Below are 25686 nucleotides of genomic sequence, written 5' to 3' on the forward strand. Positions count from 1 at the left end.
ATCAAGTGCTTCAAAACTTTCATTCTATCCTCACGTGACAACTCGGACCCAGAGAACTCCCACTCTGTGAAGCCTGGGCCAATCATCTAACAATGACAATGGAATGACTAAGAGATTGGTGGCTGGAGCTGAGGTGTCTGAGTCAGGTTGGGGGTGGGTGGGATCATTTCAATTATAAGAAGTCAAGACTTTCATTTCCTCTTCCAAAAAGAATAGGATTGAGCAGTTGATAACTGACAACCCAGCTGAGCTGGGTGAAGCCCTTCTGCCATGAGGTTAGCTGTGCTTTTCACCCGGGTTTTACTCGGGCTACTAGCAGGTAAGGAGAAAGGGGGGTGTGGGGCTGATGGGAGGGAGCACTTGGGACTGAGCCTGCCTCTCCCGGGTTTGGTAATCAGTTTCTTTTCTCTGCTGAAAGGCCAGGGGACAGGGAATGACTGTCCTCATAAGAAATCAGCCACTCTGCTGCCATCCTTCACGGTGACACCCACAGCAACAGCAAGCACTCGGACAATCAGCCACCGCACTACCAAGAGTCACAGAACCACCACTACACACACCACCAGCCAGAAACCCACAACGCCCACTCACCATACTACTACCACCAGCCAGAAACCCACAACACCCACCCACCATACTACCACCACCAGCCAGAAACCCACAACACCCACCCACCATACTACTACCACCAGCCAGAAACCCACAACACCCACTCACCATACTACTACCACCAGTCATGGAAACATCACAGTTCATCCAACAATGGACAACAGTACTACTACCAGTCCAGGATTCTCCCCGTACACAGGACCACCTCTTCCACCCTCTCCAAGTCCTAGCCCAGGCTCTTCGGCCATAGGAAAATACACATGGTTTAATGGTACCCAGCCATGTGTCCGGCTCCATGCGCAGATTCAGATTCGAATTCTGTACACAACCAAGACTGAAGAAAAGGTAAAGATAAGACCGTGAAGGACATGAGGGGAAATGGGCGAGTCTACTTCTATGGTTCAGAAAAGAGGAGACAAATACAGGGTGGGGGTGAAAGGAATAGGGAACTTTGAATGGTATGGCTGTGTAGTCTTATGACCTCATTTAACTTCCGCAGGCCTGGGGTATGTCTGTATTGAATCCCAACAAAACCGAGCCCCAGGGGGGTTGTAACAGCACCCACCCCCAATTGCTTCTCTCATTCCCCTATGGCCAGCTCAGCTTTGGATTCAAGCAGGTAACCTCACCCCATCCGTCACCCTCCAAGTACAATGTCCTACCCATGGGCCTCCCCTGGTGACGCAGCAGTTGAACACTGGGCTGCAAAGCTGCCCGCAGCCTCTGCAGCGCCAGTTCGATCCCCGGTCACCAGGTGAGGGTCCCACATGGCGCGCAGACCTCTCCTGCTGCCCGCTGCTCCCCTCAGTAGTGTATTTTGTCACTCTACCTGTTTTGTTCCCCGCTCTGGCTCTGGTGAATTCTCTCACCCTCCCGTGCTTCTGACTGTACCCAGTGCTTGTATAAATGAATAAATAAAATCTTTAAAAACAAACAAAAAAAAAGTCTTACATCCCTGCCCCACTCCTTCCTCCATTTGGCTGCCACTCTCCCCTGCTGCCCTGAGCCTTCCTGGTCCCCGCCCTAGGACCCAGAGAAAAACACTGTCTACCTGAACTACATGGCTGCGGAGTACAACGTGTCCTTCTCACAGGCAGCAGGTGAGTAAACTTCCATTTCTCATACTTGCATGAATGTCTGGCCTCTGAAAGGTGCGGGGAACCAAAGCTGGGGAATAAGGAGGTGGAGATGGATCTGACTCTTCCTCACTCTTTTAGAGTCAACATTCTCAGTTAAGAATTCATCCCTTCAAGATCTTCAAGCTCCCTTGGGCCACAGCTTCCGTTGTGAAAACGCGAGCATCGCTCTTTCACCAACTTTCCACCTCGATCTGCTCTCCCTGAGACTACAAGCTGCTCAGGTGCCCCCAAGAGACTTTGGACCAAGTAAGATTCATTACTCCTGAAAGCTCCTGCCCTAAGCCTATAATCTCCATTCCTATACCCCACAATTTCCTTCCTCTCAGGCTTGTTGTAACTATAAGGCGACTGTCCTCCCCTCTTGGATGACTCTCTGCCCCTTCTCTCCTTTCATTTGCTGCTGAGTCATCTCCGTAAGCTCCTCACCCATATCCTACTTCCCCAAGTGCCCCCATTCCTCCTCTCACCTTTATCCCAGCCACTACCTTTGGATGCCTACTTGCCCTGTCTTTCTGCCAGGTGTCTTTTGTACCAGCAACCATTCCATCCTGCTGCCTCTCATCATCGGCCTGATCCTCCTTGGCCTCCTCACCCTGGTGCTGGTTACCTTCTGCATCATCCAGAGACGCCCACCCTCCTACCAGGCCCTCTGAGCATATGCCTCAATACCCTGGACGCCACTTATCTGATTCAGAGACAAATTTTATCTTCTCTGTGTCTTGAAAAACAAAAGTTGTGATCATGTAATTGAGAGGAATGAGGGGGGAGTTTTATTAAATGCCACAGATCCCCATCTTTCCTCCCCCATTGGGAGAGTAGTAAAACCTGCTCGACCTTTGTCCTCTGTTTCCCATGTCCTTCCTGTCTGGAATAAAAGTATCTTTTCCCATGCCTTTCTGTGCCTTCCATGGCTGCTTCTCAGGAAGCCAAAAAGCTGGTGAAGAGGAAAGAAAATGTCAACTGTGACTGCATGCCTACATGGGTTCATCTCCCAAAGCCTGGAACTCCCTTCCTAACCTTCACAGACAATTACAGGTGAAGCAGGCAGCAGAAGCAATGAGTGTGGGTGGGGAGATCACCTGGGTGTCATTTTATTTCTACAGGTGTGCTAGTGGCTCCTTAGCACAGCTTAGTCCTGGTTAGCTGGCCTCACTGCACCTTGAGATGCTGTCACACCTTCAAGGGGTCTCAGCAGCCATGGGAGGGAGCAGTGGGGTCCTCTGACCTCTACCAACAATTACCCTCTGCTTGGAGACCAGGAATAGCATACCTGCAGCCTTTGCCCAAATTCTAGAAAGGGCCTCCCTCCCAGACAGAAATGGTCTGCACAGAATTGTCAGTGGCCCCCTTCAAGGAAGCTGAAACCCAACCACCCAGAGCCTGCCTAGGGAGGGATGTTCCAGTCACAGGCCTCCCGTAAGGCTACAGAAAGCACCAACCAGACCTGGAGATCTGCCCACTGAGGCAGCCTGCACCTGGCAGGGTCCCAGGCACCTCACCACCTTGCTGACATCTCATATGACCTTGCAGACTGAATCAAGAGTTGCCAAAAGGCTACTCAACAGTCTACTCACAGGATGCACCTGGGCCTTCTCCACTGGCCATGAGTTGGTGCCACAAGGCTGAGTGGCAGAGGGCATCATTCCCGCCGGCCCACCTGGCCTTAAGTCCTTAATCAGCACGTGCACATGGTCACAGAACACCGAGGAGCAGGCCTCAGCCCACAGGTGGAAAAGAACACCTGCTTCTCACTGTAAGCTCCCTGCCAGTGATTTACCGAGGCTGCCAGGTCTATGGGAGTCTGCCGTCCATCACCTCCTCTTCTGCTTCACTGCCCTGGCCCAGCAGTTGCTGGGCACCATCCTCTAAGGCCTAGGTGAACCAGAGGAGAGGCCGCAGCTCAGAGCCTATGGAGGGCTGCCTGGCTCAGACTGTTCTGTCCTGGCCGGCACCATTAAGACAGAACAAAAACAGACAGCGTCCCCACCCAACGCCATTTTGGTGACTCACGCTCCTTCCCCCTCGACTTCTAACAGTGTATAAAGTTGGCTGGGAGAAGACAAGATGGCGCCCAGCAAGAGGGGGGTTGAAAAGCGGGAGAATAAATCTGTTTCCCCACTGAAGTGTAAACAAAGACGCGAAAGATGGAACTGCGCAGGCGTTTGGCTTTGGCTCGCTTTAGAATTCGAACAGCGTCCACAACACGGTGTCTAGACGAGAGCTATTTCACGCTGCCGAAGGTGGGGTGGCGTGAGAGCGGGAACGGGGCGGTGTCGTTCACTCGCGGGATAACAGAAGAGGCGGGGTGTCCAGAGCGCGCATGCGCACCGTAAGTGAATGGCGGTCTGGAGAGACTGGCGGAAGCCAGCTTCGCAACATGGCGGCCGAACCAGACGGTCCGCTCAAACGGGTGTTGGTGCCGATTCTTTTACCTGAGAAATGCTACGATCAAATTTTCGTCCAGTGGGACTTGCTTCACGGTGAGTTTTATTCGGCATCCGATTAGAGTTCTGCTCGAGCGACGCTGGCCCATAGCGGGGTGTGACTGCGGCCTACGTGCCGGCAGGAACTACTGCCACGCCGTACTGGGCGGAAGTCACTTCTAAGAGGGGCGGAAGTGCCCCATATTTGGGCGAGCGGGGGAGTCGCCGGGTGGAAGTACTTCATGAAGTTTATGCTTTAGCGGCGGTGAAAGACAAAAAGACTCAGATTTTACAAAACAAAGTAAAAATATGATAAAATCACCCTAAGCTATAATCTCTGAACCTTAAGGGGCAAGGTTAAACTCACGAAGCAGGACTTTTAGTGGCACCCCCAAAAGCATCTGTCATCCTCCTAGCTTTCCTTCCAGCCTCCAAGTTTAATCAATTTGTAATAACTTGCCTTCCTTTCACTTTTTCACCAACCAGGCAATTCCAGTCAAGCTTACTTCAGATATCAGATACTTTGGGAAGCCTTCCCTGTCTTCCCTTCTCAGTTCATGGTATCCTACTATGCCTTTTTTTTTTTTTTTTTTTTTTTTTTAAGATTTTATGCTCTTGAGACTTTTAGTTGCGTTTGTGATCCGTGAGAATGTCAGGTCAAGTTTCTTGGGGAAATACTTAAAAGCTGAATAAGATGTGGGTGACTAGGGCATAAAAGCAAGCCCTAAAGGAATAGGATTGAGTTCCTAAATGAGGTGAGGGAGAAATGCTAGGCACAGAGTGCTCAGGAATATGATAAGGAGACAGAAGATAAAAGATGGATCTGAGTTGCTCAGGAGGGGAATAAAAATTGGAGGGCATTACTAAGATATATAGTTAAGTCCTCAATGTCATGGATAGGTTCTTTTTTTAAAAAAAAAAAAAATATGCACACAAGAACTGGGATGTAGGCCAGAAGTGCGGGGAATGAGAGGATTCACCAGAGACAGAGTGGGGAGCAGAACAGGCAGATCTACTGAAATACACTGCTGAGGGGAGCAGCGGGTGAGACAGGAGAGGTCTGCTGTGCCATGTGGGTCACATCCCTGTCTGCAGTGGATCAAACTCAGCTGCAGTGGCTGGCGATTGTTTGCTAGTGCTGAGACTTAACTCCTTGTGCCACAGAGAGGCCCCAGTTGTTTTTTTTTTTAAGATTTTATTTTTTTGTGTAGAACTGGGGTGCAGGCCAGAGGTGCTGGGGGTGAGAGGAATCACCAAAGATGGGATGGAGAGCAGAACAGGCAGATCCATTGAAATACACCACTGAGGGGAGCAGCGGGCAAGACAGGAGAGGCCTGCTGCTCCATGTGGGTCAGCTCCCTGGCCGGGGATGGAACTCAGGCCCTAGTGGTGATAGTGCTGAGACATAACCCCTAGGCCATCAGGAAAGCCCTCATGGATAGGTTCATGAAAACTGATTTAGTAAAACAACTTAGAGCTAAAGCAGGTCCTAGAATAACATTGTTTTGCTTAAGGTTAGCCAGGATTATTTTTCTCATCAACATAAAATGTTAAAAACTTGCTATAGAGAGAAGCATTGGAGTCTTGGAATTCAGACCAAATTTAGATGTAATCTGCAGGGAATAGAAGATTGGGTGGAAGGGAAAGAATGATAAAAGCTGTTTCAGAAAGTTGAACATGATATGATTTGGTCTGAACATAATATGATTTGGGGTTGGAAGTATCAGGCCTTTTTCATCTGCCTCAAGACAAGACAAGGCTTCTTGTGTGGGTGTATCAGGGTTTCAGGAGCAGTGACAACCCACAGGAGCCTGAAGGCTGGAGCTGCTTCCTGAAAGCCCTGGTCTGGTGGTTCCAGAGATCTCATCTCTGTTCACCCTTTTCTTTTCTCAGTCCCCTGCCTCAAGATTCTCCTCAGCAAAGGCCTGGGGTTGGGCATTGTGGCTGGGTCACTTCTGGGTATGTATCAACTCTTCCTTCCCTGTCATTGTGATGGGTGTGGAGTGCTAACATGCCGTAGGCTGGATGGGCCCCTTAATGAGAAGTGGAGTCAACATGCTTCTCAGTCCACTCTGTAGCTGGTGGGCACCCATGGGATGGCACCTCCTTAGCCTTCCTATTTTCATCTTTTCTCCAGTAAAGCTGCCTCAGGTGTTTAAAATACTGGGTGCCAAGAGTGCTGAAGGACTGAGTCTCCAGTCGGTAATGTTGGAGCTAATGGCATTGACTGGGACCATCGTTTACAGCATCACCAACAACTTCCCCTTCAGGTGAGGAACCTGCCTGGGGGTTAGGATGAGGGAGATAAAAGGGCAAGAAAGAGTTAGCTCTTCTGGAAATATACTGATTATCTATGGAGGTGAGAAAAGGCAAGCATCCCAAGAATGCCCAGGATCTAGAGTGAGTCTGTTGGAGATGGGCATGGCTGGGAGGCAGGAGGTAAGGACCTAGTAGGTCTGTGAAGGGCAAGGAATGAGAGAATCGTCCCCGAGAATGGCTGGCTGCAGAGGCCTTTTCAGGCTGCCTTTCTTCCTCCCAACTCTTGACTCTGCAGCTCTTGGGGTGAAGCCCTGTTCCTGATGTTCCAGACAGTCACAATCTGCTACCTGGTTCTGCACTACCGAGGAGAGGCTGTGAAAGGTGCTGGGGATTTACCCAAGAGCAAACTGCTGCTCCCAGGGACCTTGCTGGGAACTCAGGCCTGGGAAAACCAGAAGCCACCAGAGATTGATGAGGACTCCTTATTTCCCTGACCACAGGTGTCGCTTTCCTAGCCTGCTACGCCCTGGTCCTGCTGGTGCTGCTCTCGCCACTGACGCCCCTGGCTGTAGTCACCCTGCTCCAGGCCTCCAACGTGCCTGCCGTGGTGGTGGGGAGGGTGGGTATCGGGAGAAGGAAAGGGTGGCAGGTAGGGGGGGACCTGGTGAAAGACAGCCGAAGCCGAGTGTGGGGCAGTTGGGCCAAAGGGAATGGAAAATCTGTGATGGAAACATGGGATGAGTTCAGGTGAGTATCAACTCCTTCCCTAGCTGCTCCAGGCAGCCACCAACTACCGCAACGGACACACTGGCCAGCTCTCAGCCATCACAGTCTTTCTGGTCTTTGGCGGCTCACTGGCCCGAATCTTCACCTCTATACAGGTGAGTACACCTACTACTCACCTCTAGAGGGCACTAGAACCTCACCTGACCCTCCATCTGAGGCTTAAAGTGGCCGCCTCCCTGGAACTTCATGGGCTTTGCTCAAGAGTGACCCTACCTCTTTTGTACCCAGGAAACTGGAGACCCCCTCATGGCTGGAACCTTTGTGGTCTCTTCCTTATGCAATGGTCTCATCACTGCCCAGCTCCTCTTCTACTGGAATGCAAAGGTTCCCCCAAAGAAGAAAAAGCAGCAGTAGGGCTAAAGCAGCTACTGGAGTGCATTCCGTGTTCCTGTTCAGCCACCCAACCTCAGGGTCCCTGCCATCTGCACCAGTCATCTGGTGTGATTCCACAGTCCTCTGCAGTTCTAACTTTTTGAGCCAGAATTTCCAGTGGAAATGCAGAGTTAGTGAACCCAGAACCTTAGAAAGGATAGGGGTAGGTTTTCAAATTAACACTAGACGTTTATTGTGTGCTGTTTTGTGCATGTGCTGTTAAGTTGTAATAATCTGGCTAAGACTCCTCCTTTATAAGCAATTTCCAGATACTTACCTATTCTGGGAAAATGCCTTGCCCTGTCCCGCCACCTTCCCACAGGCCCTAGGACAGCCTGAGCAGTGGAAAAGTCTGTTTATGGGTTTGTGCCTCCCCCTCCCCCACCAGGCCGTCTTGGACCCCAGTGCTAGGTGGGTAGTGGGGAAAGGGGGGCTGTGAATGACTCAAGCAGGGCCCCAGGGTGGGGTGAGGAGGTTCGTGCTCTGGCAGGTCCAGGCGGAAGGGAGTGGAGCCAGAGCTGGTTCCTGCTGCGTTGAAGGGGAACAGAGATGGGGCAATAAAGACTCAGAGACATGGTTAAATCGTATAAAACTGTGTTCATCCTACAAAAAGTGTTGTGTTGCTCCCCCCAGCCTTCTTTGAGGACTACAGTCCCGTCTCAGGGCCCCCCTCCCCTCCACTGTGATCCAACAGCTCTCAAGAATGGTTTGCAGCCTTGGAGTGGGGTGCTTCTGGGTGGAAAAGGAAGGAACCCTTTCTGGGTGGTCCATGTCCACGAAGGTTAGAGGTGGGTTAGGGGCATGGGGGCACCTGAGAGGGGAGGGGTGTACTGGGTGGGAGAGCCTGGGGGTAGGTAGGGGCTATAGGGGGGAAGTAGCTCCCCCTGGAGCCTGGGGTTACTCTGAGGAAAGGAACACGGTGAGGGTGTGTCCGGTTTACAGCGGGAAGAGCTGCAAAGAAAGAAACAATACATTAGGGGGCATTTCCCTTGGTGGGATATGCCAGGCAGGGCCCCCAACTTGCATGCGGGAACGGTCTAATTCTAGGCACAGAGGAAGAACTTGTCAGCCACCTGGCCATCCCTGGCTACCTAGATCCCATTGGGTACAGCAGGCCCGGAACTAGACCCCTAGGAAGGCTTAGCAGCATGGCCTTGTTGGGGCACGCTCGAGAGCTTGCGTGCTGCGCGCCTGTTTTCCTCCTCTGAGGCAGTAGGCCAGAAAGAAGCAGAGTTGGGCTTGGCCTCTGCTTGCCCCAGGGGTTGGGAGAGGTAGCCAGGTCACAATGGGGCCAGAAGCAAGGGAAAATCGAGCTCCAGGTAACCAGAACATGCTCGCATCCAGGGGACTGTGGTCTGACCCTGTAGGGCCGCTACTGCTAGACTGAGATGGAAGCATCCTCTAGGAAAACCCTGGGTCACAAGAACGCTCCCACCCCAAAGCTCAGTTGCAGCCCAGAAACTCCTCCCGGGTAAGTGACCAATGCTTGGGTGGGCTCAGACCCCCTCCAACCCGGTCCTCTGGTATCCACCCCCACCCAGGAAGGGGCTCAAGCAGTCTTCCTGTCCCCACTCCCAGGCACTCACCCGTAACTGCCAGGCAGGTAGGCTGTGGGGTAGTTCGGGGGTTGATATCCAAAGCCTCTGCTCACTTGGGTGGTAGGGTACCCGGGTCCCCAGACCCGCCCACCACCAGCCACGCCGCCGCTTCCCTGACCAAAGTGGGGCGGTCCAGTGCCCGAGCTCTTGGTCTTGCGCCGCGGCCGGTACTTGTAGTCGGGGTAGTCGCGCAGGTGTCGTGCCCGGAGCCGCTTAGCCTCTTCCACGAAGGGCCGCTTCTCGTCCTCGCCCAGCAGCTTCCACTGCGCGCCCAGGCGCTTGGAGATCTCGGAGTTGTGCATCTTTGGGTTCTGCTGCGCCATCTGGCGGCGCTGAGCGGAGCTCCACACCATGAACGCGTTCATGGGTCGCTTCACCTTCTCCAAGGGAAGCCCCCCGGATACCCTCGGGCTCCGCGCGCCCTCCCGCTCTTGGGAGCCCGAAGACGAGGCAGAGGCCGTGGGAGCCGGAGGTTCCAGGTTCCAGCCCTGGTCCTGTGAAGAGCCGGATAGCGCCATGGGGGGAGGGTTGGAGAGAAGTCTTAAGAGGACGACCTACACGCCCTCCCCTCCAAAATGAAAAGTTGATCCCCAAACCTGGTATCCTTAAATAGAAGTGTCTTCCCAGTCTGGGGTCGTTCTGTAGAAATTCGAGTCCTTAAAAGGTATTATAGCGCCCACAAGTTCAGAGTCCTTACAGCGGAGCCCCTGCTCCCAATCAATCCTGCGCGCTCTGGAGAGAGTAGAGCGCAAAATCTGCTGTGTGGTGCCCGGCACCCAACAGGTCGTGCTCTCCTTTCTTGTTGCTGGGAGGTCCCCACCCGGTCCCGCTGCGGGGCCACCAGCCCACCTTGGGTGGCGAGGTAACCCTTCGCTCTGGGTCTCTGGAGTCCCGAAGGCGCCGGTAGGCACAGCCCAAGCGCCACCGCCTCTCACCTGGCCTCCGTGGCTGGCGGGTGGGCCAAACACGGAACAGCTTTTAACGACTGACTCCTCCCCACTCCGTCCTAGAAGACCGCGCCTCCTAAAGGGCGCCAACATCCCCCTCCCTTAGGCAAACCCAGGTGTCCTGTTCTTCCCAGCCCCCAACACTTCCCCCTCAGGGTACCACGCCCACTCCCCCACCCAAGACCCAGATTTCGGGCCTTCCAGCCCCTGTGGCTAGAATCGTCTTCCCCTCCCTTCTTAAGCACTTGGCAATTTTAAGTCAATTCCTTTGCACAATGGGACCAAGCACGGGGACATCAAAAGCCCTCAGGGTCAGAGTTGTGCTAAAAGGAATTTGGGACCAGCCCACCACCACTTCCCCCAACCACACACACACACATTGAACCCTTTTCTAGCACCTATAGCTCCTCAAACCCCTGACCTGCCTCTGGGGCAAGAAAGGCGGGCAGGGCAGACAGAGGTAGGCCATTTTTGTTTCCTGAGTCATCCCAGCAGGTGCTCCAGTGATTCAACCCCTCCCCAGGTGAGAAAACTTAGTCCTCCCAACTCAGCCCCCAAACCTGGGTTTCTCCAGCCATTCAATTATGTTGTTTTGTCTCCATACCTCAGGGAGGCAGGAATCCCAGGACAATTCCCAGGGCTAGGGATGAGAGGTCAGTGATGTGGATGCTGGTGGAAAAGCCTGGATCCAGAGAAACAGTAGGAACGAGGGCTGGACACCTGGGTCCCAAAGGCTGCCATGAAGGAACCCTGCTCCCAACTCAGCCCAGGGCCCAGCCCAAGCCGCAGGCCTCGGTAATCGGATTAAGCAGCCTGCCTTGGCTCAGCCCTCAGCCTGCTCCAGCTCTAAGCAGCCCTACCTAGCCCTTGCCGTGACTCAGGGTGTAGGAGTGGCCCAGCTCCCTCTACCTGCAATCCTGGGGGAGGGGAAAAGCCAGTCCTTGGGATCAGGAGGGTACCTGGGCCTGGGGAATTTAGGAATGTCAGGAATTCCCAGAAGTAGACCATCTTTGGAGCACTAGAGAAGCCAGGTGTGGTCAAACAGGAAACAAGGGCCAGAGGCCAGTCCTAGAGAAACAGATGGACCAAGCTGGGCACAAGGAAAGCACAGGAACCAGAAAGCCATTTGGATTTTTTTATTCTCTTTTTAAATACTGTACAGTGAAAAATAAATACGCCTTCTCATCCACCAGACAAGGTTGGTCCCCCCCTCCCTGGGGGACCTTGTCACCCCCCTTCGTACGCACCCCTGGTTCTACTCCAAAACCTTCCCCATGCCTCCCACCCACGTATACCCTTACTATCCCCGTCTTCCACAGTGATGAGGCCCCAGAAATGGGGGGTACAGGATGGGAGGAGGGATAGCAGGGGAGCCCCCTGAACTGTCAAATCTGGGTGGGTCAAGGAGCACCCCCCACCAACAGGTGGAGAATGGGGGTGTTCAGAGAGATTGGGGCATTAGAGGATAAAGGCACATCCAGTCTGATGGGGGAAGGAGAGAGGCTCCCCTCACCCTGGGGGTAGGGTGGACAAGAGGGGGGGTATGACCCTGTTACACACCCCTCCACTAGCTCCTGGAGGTTGGGGGGGACCCAAGCTGCTGTGCCACCCCCCTCCCCCCTAGATAAGAGCAGCTCCAGCGCAGGTCAGTCAGGCCTGTGAGGGCCATGGTGTTGGGCAGCAAGCGAGATGGAGAAGGGAGGGATGTGGGCTGGAGGTTTTATGAAACCCCATTCACCAAACTACCCAACTCCAAGGGGGCGGAAAGCTCCCCGTTCTCTGAGGGGCCCTTAGGAAGCTTGCTGACAGAGTCACCCTGAGGGGGAAGCAGGAAACAAAATGAAGAAAATCATGTGGTCAGTAGAAATTCAGTTAATGACATTCCCTACCACCCACGCACCCCTCCAGGTACCTAGTGCCCCCAGGGCTTCGTCCCCAGATCTGACTCTAGTCATTCTCACTGGGACACAGAAAACATGAACCAGACTTTCCTCTTTCCTATTCAAACTTTCAGTGCAAAGTTTTAAATAAATTTCAAATTCCATCAGACCTACACAGCTTTCCCTGCAATGCAACAAAATACTTCTTTGGGAATTTTCACGTGCCCCCCATTCCAGAACAAAAAAACGTGAGGCAAACTACATCTTGCCTGCCTACCTTCTGTCCTGAAAGAGAGTCTTCTGAGGGTTTACTGCATTCCAGGGGTGGCCGCTGGCGGCTCTGAGACTCTGCTCGGGAGATATAGTCAGCCACAGTCACTGGGGGGAGGCAGAAGAGCAAGAGTTTCAGAAGGAACCCAGGTATCCAGCCCCTAGACACCCGCCAAATCCTAACCGCTACGTTCCACAGGGTAGGAAGCACTGCATTCTCTGAGATCTGAGGAAGACTCTGGCATCCAGCTGACCTGGCTGTCGATCTCCACTGATAGAACCATCAGTCCGGTTACCGCGGTTGCGGCGACGGCGGCTCCGATTACGGCGCTGGGGTCTTGACTCATCTTCTGTGAGGCAGGGAAAGGAGAGTCACACATCCGATCTCCCATATTTCAATTCTTCCCCAGTTCTAATTTTTTTAGACCCCAGGCGCACACCTTACCTAGGCCATTCTCTGTCATGCTGGGCCCATCAGACTCTAGGCCTCCATCCATGACAGTCCTATCTTCATCAGTGCGGCGGCGGCGGGAGCGGCGGCGCCTGGCACTTGCTGGTGGGGGTTCCCCTGGCTCTGAATCAACTGGGGGCTCTGGTTCAGATGTGTCCAGTAGACTGTAAGGGTTACTGTCTGGATCCTTCAGCACTAGATAGAGAAAGAGGAACAGCAAGTCAGGAGTCCATCATCTTTCATTCTAATCCACATTTATGAACCTAGCTCTCTGTACTGGTACCTGAGCTAATAGATGAAGAGTTATATCTTGACACAGGCCGGGCGGCAGGTGGGGGTCCCCTACCCCGGCCGCCAATTGGCCGCCTCCGGCTTTCTTCCCCACGGGTTGGGGGATCCCGGTCACCCAGCCCAGCTCGGTTGGGCTCCTCCCTCTTCTCTGACTCTGTTTCAGAAGCTGTGGATGGGTCAGAGCTGGGGCCTGAAGGACACAGTGGAGGGTTAATCATGGTAAGTTACCCCACCCCAGCATCCATTATAGCAACTAAACTGGAGACTTCTCCATCTCACTCACAAGTCCCCCCAGTCAATCACCTATTACCATCACCCTTTCTGCGAGCTACCACCAAGACCTCTGACTCTTCCCATAAGCCTCCCTCTCCCATGGTTGTCTCACCATAGGTAGGAGCGCCTGTCCGCCGGCCCCGGCCCCGGCCCCCATAGCTGCCCCCATAGGTTCGGGTGGTGTGGAGGGAAGATGAGGAGCTCTCATCAGTGGTATATCCGGCCTTATCACTGCTACCGCTGCCCCGCCCACTCCCAGGAGGGCGGAAGCCCAGCCCAATCTGCCGAAGCTGTTCATCAATTTGCAGCCTCTCCAGGCGAAGCTGCTCCACCTCCTGGTTGGGTAGAAGATGGAAGAAGATAGAAAAGGGTAACAAGTATAAGATCACGCTTCTCTGTCCTGAACATCCCTACACATCTAAACTCTCAGGAATTCGAGGAAGACAATGGCTAAATAAGGAAAACTCTGAGATCCGACCCCATAGCCTCAAACTTGTACCCAATGGTCCCTATTCTGTTCAAGAGACACAAACTGAGTACACAAACTATCCATCGATTTTCCCGTGCAACACCCAAATCTGCCCCCTCCATCACCCCTGGGCTACCTGGAGATAGGAGAGGTGATATTCCAGCAGAGCCTGAGCATTGCTGATATTCTCTCGGGTGCCAACAAATATGAAGGGAACCATTCCCTGGAGAGCAAAGAGAAGGAAAGATGAATCAGGAAGAGTACAACGGAAATAGTAATTGCATCCTATATCCTAGAGAAGCCCACCCCACTGGGATCTTTCTGACTGAACATATACTAAGGAGAAACCAAAGTTCCCATGGTCCACCCCCTAGAAATTCCAGCCCTCAGAGAACAATCCCACCTATTTCTGGAAACCAATCTCTAGGCTAGTTGCCCCATACCTCCTCCCTGGGATTCTTCTTGTCATTGTCACCTTCTACTCGAACCCTCACCACACCAGATTTATCCACAATCTCCTGGATCACTTTCCCATTCTTCCCAATCACTTTGCCTAAAAGGGAAAAGAAGAAATTAGGCCTTTAAAAAAAAAAAAAGAAAGAAAGAAGAGTTAAAACACAAGATAAAACTATTTTCCAACTTTTATATGTGGATTCTGTTTAATTCATTCTCCTGCTAGTAGGTTTTGGTGAATTTTCACAAGACAAAAAGGTAAAGTCACTAGAAATTTGTTCTTCCATTTTTCTCACTCGTGCTGTAGACTACATTTGTTTTATCCCTGTGAAACTGAAAGTCCTTGGAGGTGTGAAATCCAGAATTACTTTAGAGAATCTCACATCTGGCCTCCAATTGTAGTCTTTCATACATACACACCTCACCCCCAACTCACCAACCAGGTTCCTGGGCACTTGCACGGAGTCCTCAGAAAACTCCAAGTAGCTTCTGGCCTGTCGGCATGCTTCAGGAGTCTAAGGAAAGGGGAATGGGGAGTCATCACTAAAGCAGAGGACATAGATTTTAAACAACGATATGCCTGCTACTGCTTTTAGAAAAATGTGCTGCCATCAAAGTCAGGGAGAGGAGGTCACCATGATGCAGGATTCCTTCCTATTTCACCCTCTCCTCCATATCTTTTTCATATTTTAAGATTTATTTACTTATTCATAGAAGAACTGGGGTGTAGGCCAGAGGTGTGGGGGTGCTCCCCACCAGAGTGGGGAACAGAACAGGTGACTCTCCTAAAATACACTGCTGAGGGGAGCAGTGGGCGAGACAGGAGAAGTCTGCTCCATTGGTGGTTTAGCTCCTTGGCCCGGGATCAAACTCAGACTATCACGGTGATAGAGCTGGGGCTTAACCCCCAGGCCACCAGGGAGGCCTTTTCTTCTGTATCTTGAGGGACCCAAATAAAAATTATCTTTTGCTGACCTCCCCATAGATGCGGAAAGTGCAGGTCTCTTCACCCAATTCAATGGCCGTCACCCCAGGAACTTTTCGGGCCTGCTGGATGTTGGCACCATGAGTCCCAATTGCCAGTCCCATCAGGTCCTCTCGCACTGTGAACTCCTCTTGGAATGCTGCTGCCAGCTGCTTACTTGTCTGAGAGGAAAAAGCACTATAGGAATCATGGTGGTGGAATCTCAGAACACCTGTGCCAGATACCTGACGCTTTGCATTATTTCAATAAGGAAAACTGTGTAAAAGCCAGACTCTGCTGACCACTATGTGGAGCTGCATGAAGAATTCAAAACTTTTCATTCTACTCCCACCTTCCAAATACCAATGGCTTGGAGGGGAGGAGACAATGAGGGCAGAGTTTGGGCTGGAAACCACCAAACTGTATTTGGCTCTAACACTACCTTGTGTGTTTCTAAACAAAACACACTTTCTGTACCTCTAGTCATTACATCTAACCTACTTCATTCCCAGACTTTCAGGAGGTGTATGGTTGGTGTAAGCAATTTTTTCACAAGGTTAAGATGCAAGTGTCAAGAACTATTACCTTAACCAAGCTAATAGCAGTTCTCAAAATAAAAACCAAAAAGTAGAACAGAAAACACGGGGTTAAGAAAAGGATACAAGAAGCCTAGAGAACACATATTACCACTTCATTTCTCAATCAGTTTTTTTTTTTTAAAGATTTATTTATTTTCTTATACAAGCACTGGGTACAGTCAAAGTGCAGGAGGGTGAGAGAATTCACCAGAGCCAGAGTGGGAACAGAACAGGCAGACTGACGAAGCACACCACTGAGGGGAGCAGCGGGCGGCAGGAGAGGTCTGTGCACCATGTGGGACCCTTGCCGGTGGCCGGGGATTGAACTGGCGCTGCAGAGGCTGCGGGCAGCTTTGCAGCCCAGCGCTCAACCACTGCGCCACTGAGGAGGCCCTTCAATCAGTTCTTAAAGGGATTCCTGGGTTTAGTGGCAGGGACAGAAAAGGTTCTGGAAGAATGAGACCCAACCAGAAAGCACCAAATAGGAAAGCTGTCTGAAAGGGGACATTTCCAGATTGCAGTCCATTACTTCCTACTTCCAAGATGAATGGAGTTGAATTACAGTGAGGATTTACACTAGGCAAGAAGAGAAAGCTGGTAAAGGAACTAAGTTGAATGTTCATAATAACTGAGTTGGAAAGGGAGAGGACCTACAATGATTTACAAATGTCTTTTAGAGAAATGTGCCAAGGATTTTATTTCTTAAACTGCCTGATGAGTATATTATTTTTTATCTTTTAAATATTCAATAATTAAAAATAAAAGATTTCTCAAAAGCAAACCTATTCTTAAAAAGCTTGTGATTAACTTAGCTCTTTAGTATATATTATCACAAAAATCTAAACAGTCAAGTCCTAGGAGACTTGAATATTCATAATTTGCCACCAGGAAACCTGCTCATTGGGAACTGGACAAACACTGTTTGTAACAGCTGAAGGTAATAGTGAACTTTAACTGCCAGTGCCCTAAGTAGCAGTCCTGGAGACGTAAAAGATTACCATAACCCAAAACTGGCAGCGGTTCAGAAAAAAGACTAAAAAGATCAGTTCACTTGATAAATGGAAACAGATGTTCAAACATACATACACACTACGTGTTCAGGATGGTATAATACCCAAGAAAAGGGAACCTGACAATCATAAGATGTCAGAACCCAGAAGACTTTGTAGAAATATCTTAAAGACCCAATTGTTATAGATGCAGAGATAAAGCTCTGTGAAATCAAATGATCTGTCAAAGATCAATTATGTGACAAAACAAGAATTAGGATTCCAAGTCCAATGGTTTTTTCAATGTACAAATGGTTCTCAAACATGTCCCACACAAAAGTTTAGGTTTCATAGGTGATTTGCAGAATGCTGGTAAAGAGCCATACCTCCCTCCTCCCCACTATTAGAGTTGCTCTGATTAACAGATTGATCAGTTTTATGCATTATGCATTCAAGTAAAATTTCACTTCATCAAAGGGGCCCATGGCTAAAAAAGTTTGAAAATAACTGTTATTGTAACAGGTAACACATGATGCAGCTATACCATCTGGAAGAGTCTGGGATAAAATAGCCTTTCCCAGTTTAATGGCACAGAAAGACCTTAATCCTTTTGTTCTGTAAACAAAAGAGCATGGGTAGAAGATAGGGTGGAAGGGAGGAGGATCAATAAGAAATAAAGCCAAAACTTACCTCTAGATGCTTTGTAGCTTCTTCATTTCGGGACATGAGTAGCAATTTAGTACGCAAGCTTCGGAAATGCATATCACCTAGCAGAGATGCCCGCTTCACAGGGGCTTCTGTGGTTGACTGGGAAGAAACCAATGGAAAAGTTATTAAAGCTGACTTTGAAAACATACTGGGGAAGAACCAAGGACTGGGAATCAGTCCCTAAGTCTCTTACAGGGCTGCCTAAGAAAAGTGATTTTAGATAGCAAGCAAGGTACAAATACTAGGTAGCTAGTACAGGTAAGAACTATATAGACTTATTTTTGAGAATTCCCACCCCAGACTGCAATATGATTGCCAGGTTAAAAAAAATAGTAAAGTCATACATGAAGAAGACTAAAGAAAGGCAGGGCTACCTGGGCCCGCAGGGGTCAGGAGCAATGATGTCCTCTCTGACAAATAAATAAAAGCATATTTTAGCTCCTCCCTTTCCGTAAAGGGCTAAAAGGGGAGAAGGAAAAATTATTGCAAGGACCGATGCGAAAATTGGACAGGAAAAACTCACCAGAATGAAGAGTTCACTATTTGTGATGTTGAGAAAGATGCAGTTTGCTCCCAAAGCTTTTTTGAACTCTTTATGGACATTTTCATTCGAGCAGCTGCAGAGAAAGAGTAAAGTACTCAGAGGACAATGTGTGCAATGCAGTCAGAGGTTCAGGGAGAGAGAGACACCAGGAAAAATAAGAAAAGAGGAAGGATTGCAGTAGGAGAACAGACTTGAGAAAAAGGAAATGACAGTATACTTAGTAAGAAAGACTCTAGAGGGCAAAAGAAACAGGCAAAAGAGTGAGGCCTGAAGGAAAAAGTACAGAGAAGAGGACTATAAAGAGGGCCACCCCCAACTTCAGACACCCCTAACACTCACGCCTCTCTCAGATCCTCAGGCACAGCCATTGTAACCTTGAAGAAGCTGCCTTTGGTTGCAAGGGGATTGGGATTCACTGGCCGAAGCCGTTCCAGAGTGACAATCTCATTGTAAGTGGCATCACAGGCAGCATATTCAATGACATAGAACTGGCAGAGAAAAGAAAGGTGAAGTTGTGGATGACCTGAGTTTCTATCTCCCACCTTTCCATAACTAAAACACTTATGTTTGCAATTCTCCAAAGATCTTTACAGTTACTCACATCTCCCTTCATCATCCGCACCCGGGCCAGCCACCAGCCACAAGGTTCTTGCTCATTTGCTCGAGAATAAACCTAAAGAGAAGTTGAAATAAAGGATATTAAAGACTGGGCCTCCCTGGTGGAGCAGGGGTTAAAGACACAGTGCTATCAAGCTAAAGCCAGCCACTGCAGGACGAGTTCGATTCCCCGCCATCCAGGGAGCTGACCCACATGTCGCAGCAGACCTCTCCTGTGTCACCAACTGCTCCCCTCAGCAATTTCAGTATATCTGCCTTTTCTGCTCCCTACTGTTTCTGGTGAATCCTCTCACCTCCCACACCTCTGGCCTGTACCCCAATTCTTGTGTGCATAAATAAATATATCTTTAAAAAAAAAAAAAAGAATGGAACAAGCACTGATACCTGGGAGGTATCCTAGATAAAGGAAACCAGAGAAGATGCTAATTAAAAATCAGAGGGCACTGGATTTTAGATGCTGGTATCAGAAATGAAAGAAAAGTGTTTCCCCTGAAACTGGGAAGCACCATAAGAGTTTGAATGACCACAACAGGGGTTGACAGGGAACTGCTGCATTTTTCCATAGGCCACCTGACTAAATGTAGCAGCTTAGCTTGGGAAGAAAGGAGCATGAAACAACCAGTGAGGAGCACAGGATACTACTAGTATCAGGATTGAGGAGATGCAAAACCCTGGGAACAGTGACATTCAGAAAGGGTGGACTCCATGGCCCTTACCTCCACCTCATCCCCTTCTGTAATCTCCTTATTATAGTCAGCCGGAGGTGGTAGCCGGACATCCCCAAAAGGAATTTGTCTCTCACTCTGCCAGCTGCAAGGTAAACAGTGATATGAAAGCTATGACGGCCGATGCGGTTGCCCATTTCTTTAGGAAGGAGTTATTGCCACTGCTGGGCAATGTCTCTCTCCCTTCCCTGCTGATCAGAGGTTAGTCCCAGACCCTGCTCCACACTTGCAGTCCCGTTTTCTTGCTAGAACCTCAATACTGGTTCAAATGTCTCACAACTTAACCTAATTTCAGCCCTTTCTTCTAAGTTCTTGTGTAAGTTAAGACAAATAAGTTATCAAACCCTTGGCTCTCCCCCACCTATTACATGCCTCTTAGGACTTAGCCGCCCCCTCGTCTCCACTCTCCTTCTAGGACCTAGTATGCTGGATTCTCTATTCCCAGCGTCTTACTTGTTTTCAAAGAAGATGGTAACAGAGTCTTCATGGACATCCTTCACAAAGCCCTAGAATGAATTTTAGAACAAATGAAAAGAAGGAAATGATAATTTACCAACATCTCAGCCATCAAGGGAACAATCATTCAGAAGCCTTAATACTAGCTTTAGATGGGGCAACATTCCAAATACAGGTTCAGAAAAAGTTGTTAGGGAAGAATATGTATGTTAAAGTTTAGACAGAAAATGACATTGGCATGGAAAGAGATGTGGCAAAATCCAGAAATTAAACAGAACGTAGAAGGGGCAATATATATCATCTGTATGAAACAAACCTAGAAACTGGTGGTCTACTATGGTCTACAGGGTCCTCCCTAACTGTCTGCCTCCTGTTGTGCTGAGCAAAGTGCCAGAGTTCAATTAAAATACCAACAACATTCAGTAAGGCTAAGAATATCCCATGAGACAGTGTGAGGCTGTCCTGGAACACCTAGAGGACATCTGAATCAGCCGAGAGAGAGAACGGTCTAGATCCCCAATACAGTAGGAGACCTGTGTAAACTTGATGACCAGGTACTAAGAAGACAATCACAACACTGGAAAAGTTCAAAATGATGAACAGCTTACAGAGAGAAAAAATTAGGGCTTAAAGAGATGTGGGATTTCTGAACATAATGCCAAGAATTTGAAGAGGATAATAAAATTTGCAGAAAACCCCAATCTTGAGATCACAAGGCAAAGAGATGATTCTATCGTTTGTTCACCTCCTGCTTTCTATGCCCTTACTGAGGAAGTCAAAACCATGTGTTCAACCCTGTGCTCCCAATTTTTCTATCTTTTTCTTTTCCTATTTTTCACACACTCAAAATTAAGGATTGCCAATGTTTATAAAGTCCAATTTATCAACTTGTTCTTTAATGACTGAGCTTTTGATTTCATATCTACGAAATCTTTGCCTAGTCCAAGGCCACAAAGGTTTCCTCCTATGTATTATTCTAGAAATTTTATAGTTTATTTCACATTTAGGTCTATAATCCATTTTGAGTTAAATTTTGCATATGGTACAGAATATGGATCAAAGTTAATTTTTAATTTATGGATATCCAGTTTTGTTAGTACTATCTATTGAAAAGACTATCCTTTCTCTACAGAATTACCTTTGTACTTATGTCAAAAATTAGGAAATGTAAATTAATGCATAATGATATCAGTAATTGGTGGAGGACTTTTGGGAATGACAGAAATGTTCATTATCTTGGTTGTGGTGACGGTTTCTTATATAAATGTCAAAATTTAACAAATGGTATACCTTTAAATAGGTGCATGTCATCGTATATCAACTATACTTCAATAAAAGCTATTAAAAAAAGTTAGGGGGTTTCAAAATATATAGAACTATTCCTGAGCTTTGCAGTCAGGGATAAAGGCTGAGCTTAGGAGAGAAAACACCAAAATTACACACTTGTGTCACTCCCACCTCACTAGAATTGGCCAATCATAAACAATTATAATATTGCTGTTTCCTTACAATGGGAAAATCTTCTGGAGCCCCAGTATTTCCTCAGAGCCTCACTACTGCCAAGGCATTCATAGTACTCCTGGTCCCGCCCGGCCTCTTACCCATGCTCTAGTTTTCTCTGTCATCCTCCCCTTCCCTCCAAATGTTTACACCACTCTTCATTCAGCTCCATCAATACACGCCTATTTTTCACTCAAGTCTTCTGAGGCACTTTTACTCCTCACTGCTTGCCTGAGTTGTCTACTTAAGCGCCTTCTTAAAGTATCCTCCTCCCACAACCATTAATGCCATATCCCTGGCCTTGTCTTCCCCCCTTTATAAGGGTCTGTCTGGATTTCTAGAAACATTTCAAACACCTCTTCAGCAGACTTTATCCTAAATTCTTTATCCAAAATGTCTATCTCCAAGCTTTACAGATAGCTTATCAAGAGTTAGCTTTTTTCAAAACATTTAGAGAAGAGATAGAAGAAAATCACCTGTCTCTTCCACTCCTAGATCTACTCATTCACAAACTATATGCTTGTACTAATCACAAGGGATAAATCAATTCTCCAACTCATTAGGGTTGGCTCCCAGGTGGAGGGCAGTATCACCCCTTCCCCCGCCCCCAGCTATTATGACCCCCCAAGGCAAAAATGCAGAGTTCAGAATGAAGTTACACCCTTCACATTACTTAGCATTTCAAGCAAAAGTCACTCCACTCTTATATTTCCAGGGCCTTTTTCCTTCAAATTATCTCCAAAACAAGATTTCTCCAATCCATTCTCTGCTTCTTTAATTGTACCCACATTACTCTTTTTTTTTTTTTTTTAAATTTAAAGATACCAGTGGTGGGGCCTCCCTGGTGGCATAAGGGGTTAAGTAAGACACAGCCTATGAAGCTATCCACAGCTGCTGCAACACAAGTTCGATCCCCAGCCAAGGAGCTGACCCACTTGGTGCAGCAGACCTCCCCAGACTCACCTGCTGCTCCCCTCAGCAGTATATTTCAGTCACTCTGCCTGTTCTGTTCCCCACTCTGTCTCTGGTGAATCCTCTCACCCCCGTACCTCTGGCCTGTACCCCAGATCTTGTATGCATAAATAATCTTTAAAAAAAAAAAAAGGGCCTCCCTGGTGGCACAAGAGGTTAAGCACAGCATTATGAAGCAAACTGCAGCCTCTGCAGCACAAGTTTGATCCCCAGCCAACCAGGGAGCAACCCACATGGCGAAGCAGACCTCTCCTGTCTCGCCCGCTGCTCCCCTCAGCAGTGTACTTCTGTCAGTCTACCTGTTCTGTTCCCCACTCTGTCTTTGGTGAATCCTCTCAGCCCCTGCGTCTCTGGCCTGTACCCCAGCTCTGTATGCATAAATAAATAAATCTTTTAAAAAAAAAAAACAATAAAGATACCAGTGGTGGAAAGTGAGCTCCTAGTTCTGTTCAGTCCATGCTCATTGGGAAGATAAGCAGGAGCAGATGAGTAAATTTCTAGAAAGTCAACAAGATCCAAAGGATGAATTGACTCAGCAGCCCTGATACATCCTGGGTTTGACTTACAAGGCATAGGACCAGGCAGAAGAAGACAAGAGAACCCTTGGCTCCTAGGTACATCAGTTTCCTCAAATTAGAAAATGGAAAATTAGTCCTCACCTGTACCTATTTTCTAGTCCTTGGGTCTCAAAGAAAGGAGGGAGTTAGATGAGAAAAACAGGTAAAGAATGGGTAAAAAAAACATGTCCTGAAGCTGAGGATGCCCTACTCCTTAAGAAAAAAAATGGGAATTAGGATATCTAGACAAGGTCTGAAAAGGTGGATGATATAAGATATAGAAGAATAGATGTTTCATTTGAGAGACTATGATTTAAAGTATAAAATACAGTAAGTTCCGACACAAAAAAGAACTGATGGGTTAGCTACAAGGTAACTTAGATACCAGATCTGACATTTTTGCAATACTGTCCTGGGAGATCAATAATAGGACACAATTCTGAAAGGGGAGAAAGGGACCTCTCCAAATTCATAGCTCTAGAAACATGTGAACACTCCTCGACCCACACTTATCTTTGACGAGTCATGAATATTATTAGATCAGTATCAAAGTCAAAATAGGTAAGGATCTATATGGTACTGAAAGTTCAGTAAAGATTAGTATGATTTTAGGGACTTACTGTTTTTAACTGAGATCTGCGACAGAAAATGTTAAAGATCAGAACATAAAAGTCATTACCTGGCTTTTAGCTCAACTCCACACTCTACTCTCTGATTCAAAGTTGTCCTGTCTCCAGTTCACTGAGGTCTAGTATTACAATAGTCCACATAAGAAAAGGGAAAGATTCAGGGAGAGAGATTCTGTAGGACACATATGTGGAAAGGGAATTATCTCTTTTCCCAGCCTCACATAGTTAATTTGAATGGGATACCAATCTTTCCCAGTTGTGCTTGGCATCCATGCTTCCTGGAACAAGAACAAATATCATATCTTGATCTCAGACTCAATTTAAGAACGACTTTCCGTAGAACCCAGAATTTGGGAATAGAAAGGACCAGATAAAGCACAAGATTCTGGGGAAATTTTCATAAAGCCTTCTGAGGAAAGGTATTTCAACAAAGGTAATGCAAGTCCGGGGGAAAGAATATAAGCAACAAATGTATTCTATCAGCTTCAGAAAGGAATTAGAGGCTTTTGCCAAAGAAAACAGAAATGCTATGGAGAAAGGCTTGAAAAATCCTGAGTTCGGAAAGTATGCAGAAAAAAATGACAGAACAGATCAACTGGGAATTTCTTCAGACATGGAATAAAGTGGTTCCTGGGGATTATGAAGGAACAAGAAATACTGGGATAAAAATTGAGAGGATAAGGAACAATGGATGGGTATGAATACCTACAGGCGCTGGATATAAAGAAATCTGGTTAGAGAAGTAAGGCAGAAATGTATAGGCATTTAGAATGGGTAAAAATATTACCACACTGAACTTATCAATTGAAGGTGGGGCAGAAACCTACTCCAGGGGCAAATATGAGACCCTTTTCATTATAGTAAGATATGACTTTACAAGGAAGAATTTGGATAGTCATTTTGTGGGCATGAATGAGGAAAAGTCAATTGTGAGAAAAGAACTGAGGAGAAGTGAAGGAAAGATGACTCTTACAAGTGATGTTATGAGATGATCTCTGCTCTTGCTCCTTAGGATAAAATGAAAGAATGAGAAAAGACTGTGTGACAATTGGGGGCATAACGTCCAAAGAGGTTTAAAACAACAATCAAACAAAGAAAAATTCATGAGGAGCAAGATGGGACTCCTTCTGGATTAATCTACATGGGAATTAAAAACATATCCTAGAACATGGATTCAGAACAAATACAGGAGGCAGTAAAAGGAGTTCTAAGGAACCATATCCCAGACGGGAGGGGAGCTGAAGATGGTTCCTGTCTCCTTCAAAAACAGGCTGTCAGATTCCCAAATTGGGAGAGTTGGCCAAAAGGCTTCTAGAAGTCCAAGCCCTTAAGATGAACACAAGGGATCCTCATGAGATGACCTTTTACAAATCATGAAGTTTTACTCTCCTGAAGATGAAAAAAGCATAGGTGTGATCTAAATTTATCTGAGGTCAGAGTGAGATGATAAATACAAGCCACACCTGAGTAAAATGGTAGCCCATCCAGCCTCAGGATAAAGGGGTGGGGTGAGAGACATGTGAAAAGATGCCACCTTATGGCTAGGAGGTAACTTGACTGGTATAACCTAGGGTTCCTGAGGGCAAAGATAACAAATGCCATAAATGAATTCTGCCTGTTTCTCCTTGAGTTGGGAATACAAATATAGGATGAAAGTGAAGAGATTCTTTCAGAGCCAGTAGGCAGAGGCCTCTATGAGGGAGATGAAAGAATCTAATATGGGACGGCCTTCCCAAGGGGTTAATGGGGGAGAATAAAGAGAACTCGCCATGTGCTTGAACTGTGAGGAAGATGGGTTAAGGTCTAAGGTATGTCTTCCACCAGGATGCAGGAAAAGTCAATAACTGGGTAAATGGGGTCTCTTCGGGGGGCTGCGTGGGGCGCTGATCCAACCACAATAATGCCCTGACGTTCATTCCAAGATGGGGGTTTAAGCAGGTGTAACAGAGGGGCCAAAAATCCGAGGAAGGGGGTTCACTCCCAGCAGTCTCCCAGGAGGACTGCGGGTGGAAGCGCGGGTCTAAGGTCTAAGGGTCAGGACTTAGCTCCGAAAGCTCGATCCCGCGCCACGCTCCCCTGCTCTCGCTGGGGGAAGGGGCTAAAGACCGGTGTCCCGGTCGGCTCGCCGCCTCACCTTGTAGAAGGCCCCGTTGGAGCCGCGCACCTCGACGGGCAGTCCCGGCTCCACATCCCCCCCCGAGGCCAGGCCGCCCATGGCGCCGCCAC

The 25686-nt window shown here is 48.3% G+C and overlaps 4 protein-coding genes and 1 pseudogene across 5 annotated transcripts in view; 2 read left to right on the forward strand and 3 right to left on the reverse strand.

The window, feature by feature from the left end:
• Positions 1–25686, reverse strand: part of LOC311173822 (large ribosomal subunit protein eL27-like) — a 754061-nt pseudogene that overhangs the window by 49642 nt on the left and 678733 nt on the right. The window lies entirely within an intron of this gene.
• On the forward strand, positions 271–2401 carry CD68 (CD68 molecule; the record flags this gene model as incomplete). The annotated part of the gene is made up of 6 exons (XM_084237368.1): positions 271–319; positions 419–954; positions 1109–1228; positions 1637–1709; positions 1827–1994; positions 2268–2401. 6 exons carry the CDS (start codon positions 271–273, stop codon positions 2399–2401), a joined length of 1080 nt encoding a protein of 359 aa, XP_084093494.1.
• On the forward strand, positions 4126–7570 carry MPDU1 (mannose-P-dolichol utilization defect 1; the record flags this gene model as incomplete). The annotated part of the gene is made up of 7 exons (XM_084238221.1): positions 4126–4228; positions 6065–6130; positions 6309–6441; positions 6726–6811; positions 6931–7049; positions 7201–7311; positions 7445–7570. The coding sequence occupies 7 exons, from the start codon at positions 4126–4128 to the stop codon at positions 7568–7570; spliced, it is 744 nt and encodes a 247-aa protein (XP_084094347.1).
• SOX15 (SRY-box transcription factor 15) lies at positions 8371–9704 on the reverse strand (the record flags this gene model as incomplete). Its single annotated transcript, XM_084238631.1, has 2 exons — positions 8371–8539; positions 9175–9704. 2 exons carry the CDS (start codon positions 9702–9704, stop codon positions 8371–8373), a joined length of 699 nt encoding a protein of 232 aa, XP_084094757.1.
• On the reverse strand, positions 11854–25675 carry FXR2 (FMR1 autosomal homolog 2; the record flags this gene model as incomplete). The annotated part of the gene is made up of 17 exons (XM_084236162.1): positions 11854–11949; positions 12291–12391; positions 12538–12633; positions 12729–12929; positions 13018–13215; positions 13411–13633; positions 13904–13990; positions 14211–14320; positions 14657–14735; positions 15196–15366; positions 17442–17558; positions 17983–18076; positions 18343–18491; positions 18605–18676; positions 19338–19431; positions 19800–19852; positions 25595–25675. 17 exons carry the CDS (start codon positions 25673–25675, stop codon positions 11854–11856), a joined length of 2022 nt encoding a protein of 673 aa, XP_084092288.1.

This window comes from Talpa europaea (assembly GCF_964194135.1).
Source record: "Talpa europaea genome assembly, chromosome: 7".
Taxonomy (NCBI): domain Eukaryota; kingdom Metazoa; phylum Chordata; class Mammalia; order Eulipotyphla; family Talpidae; genus Talpa; species Talpa europaea.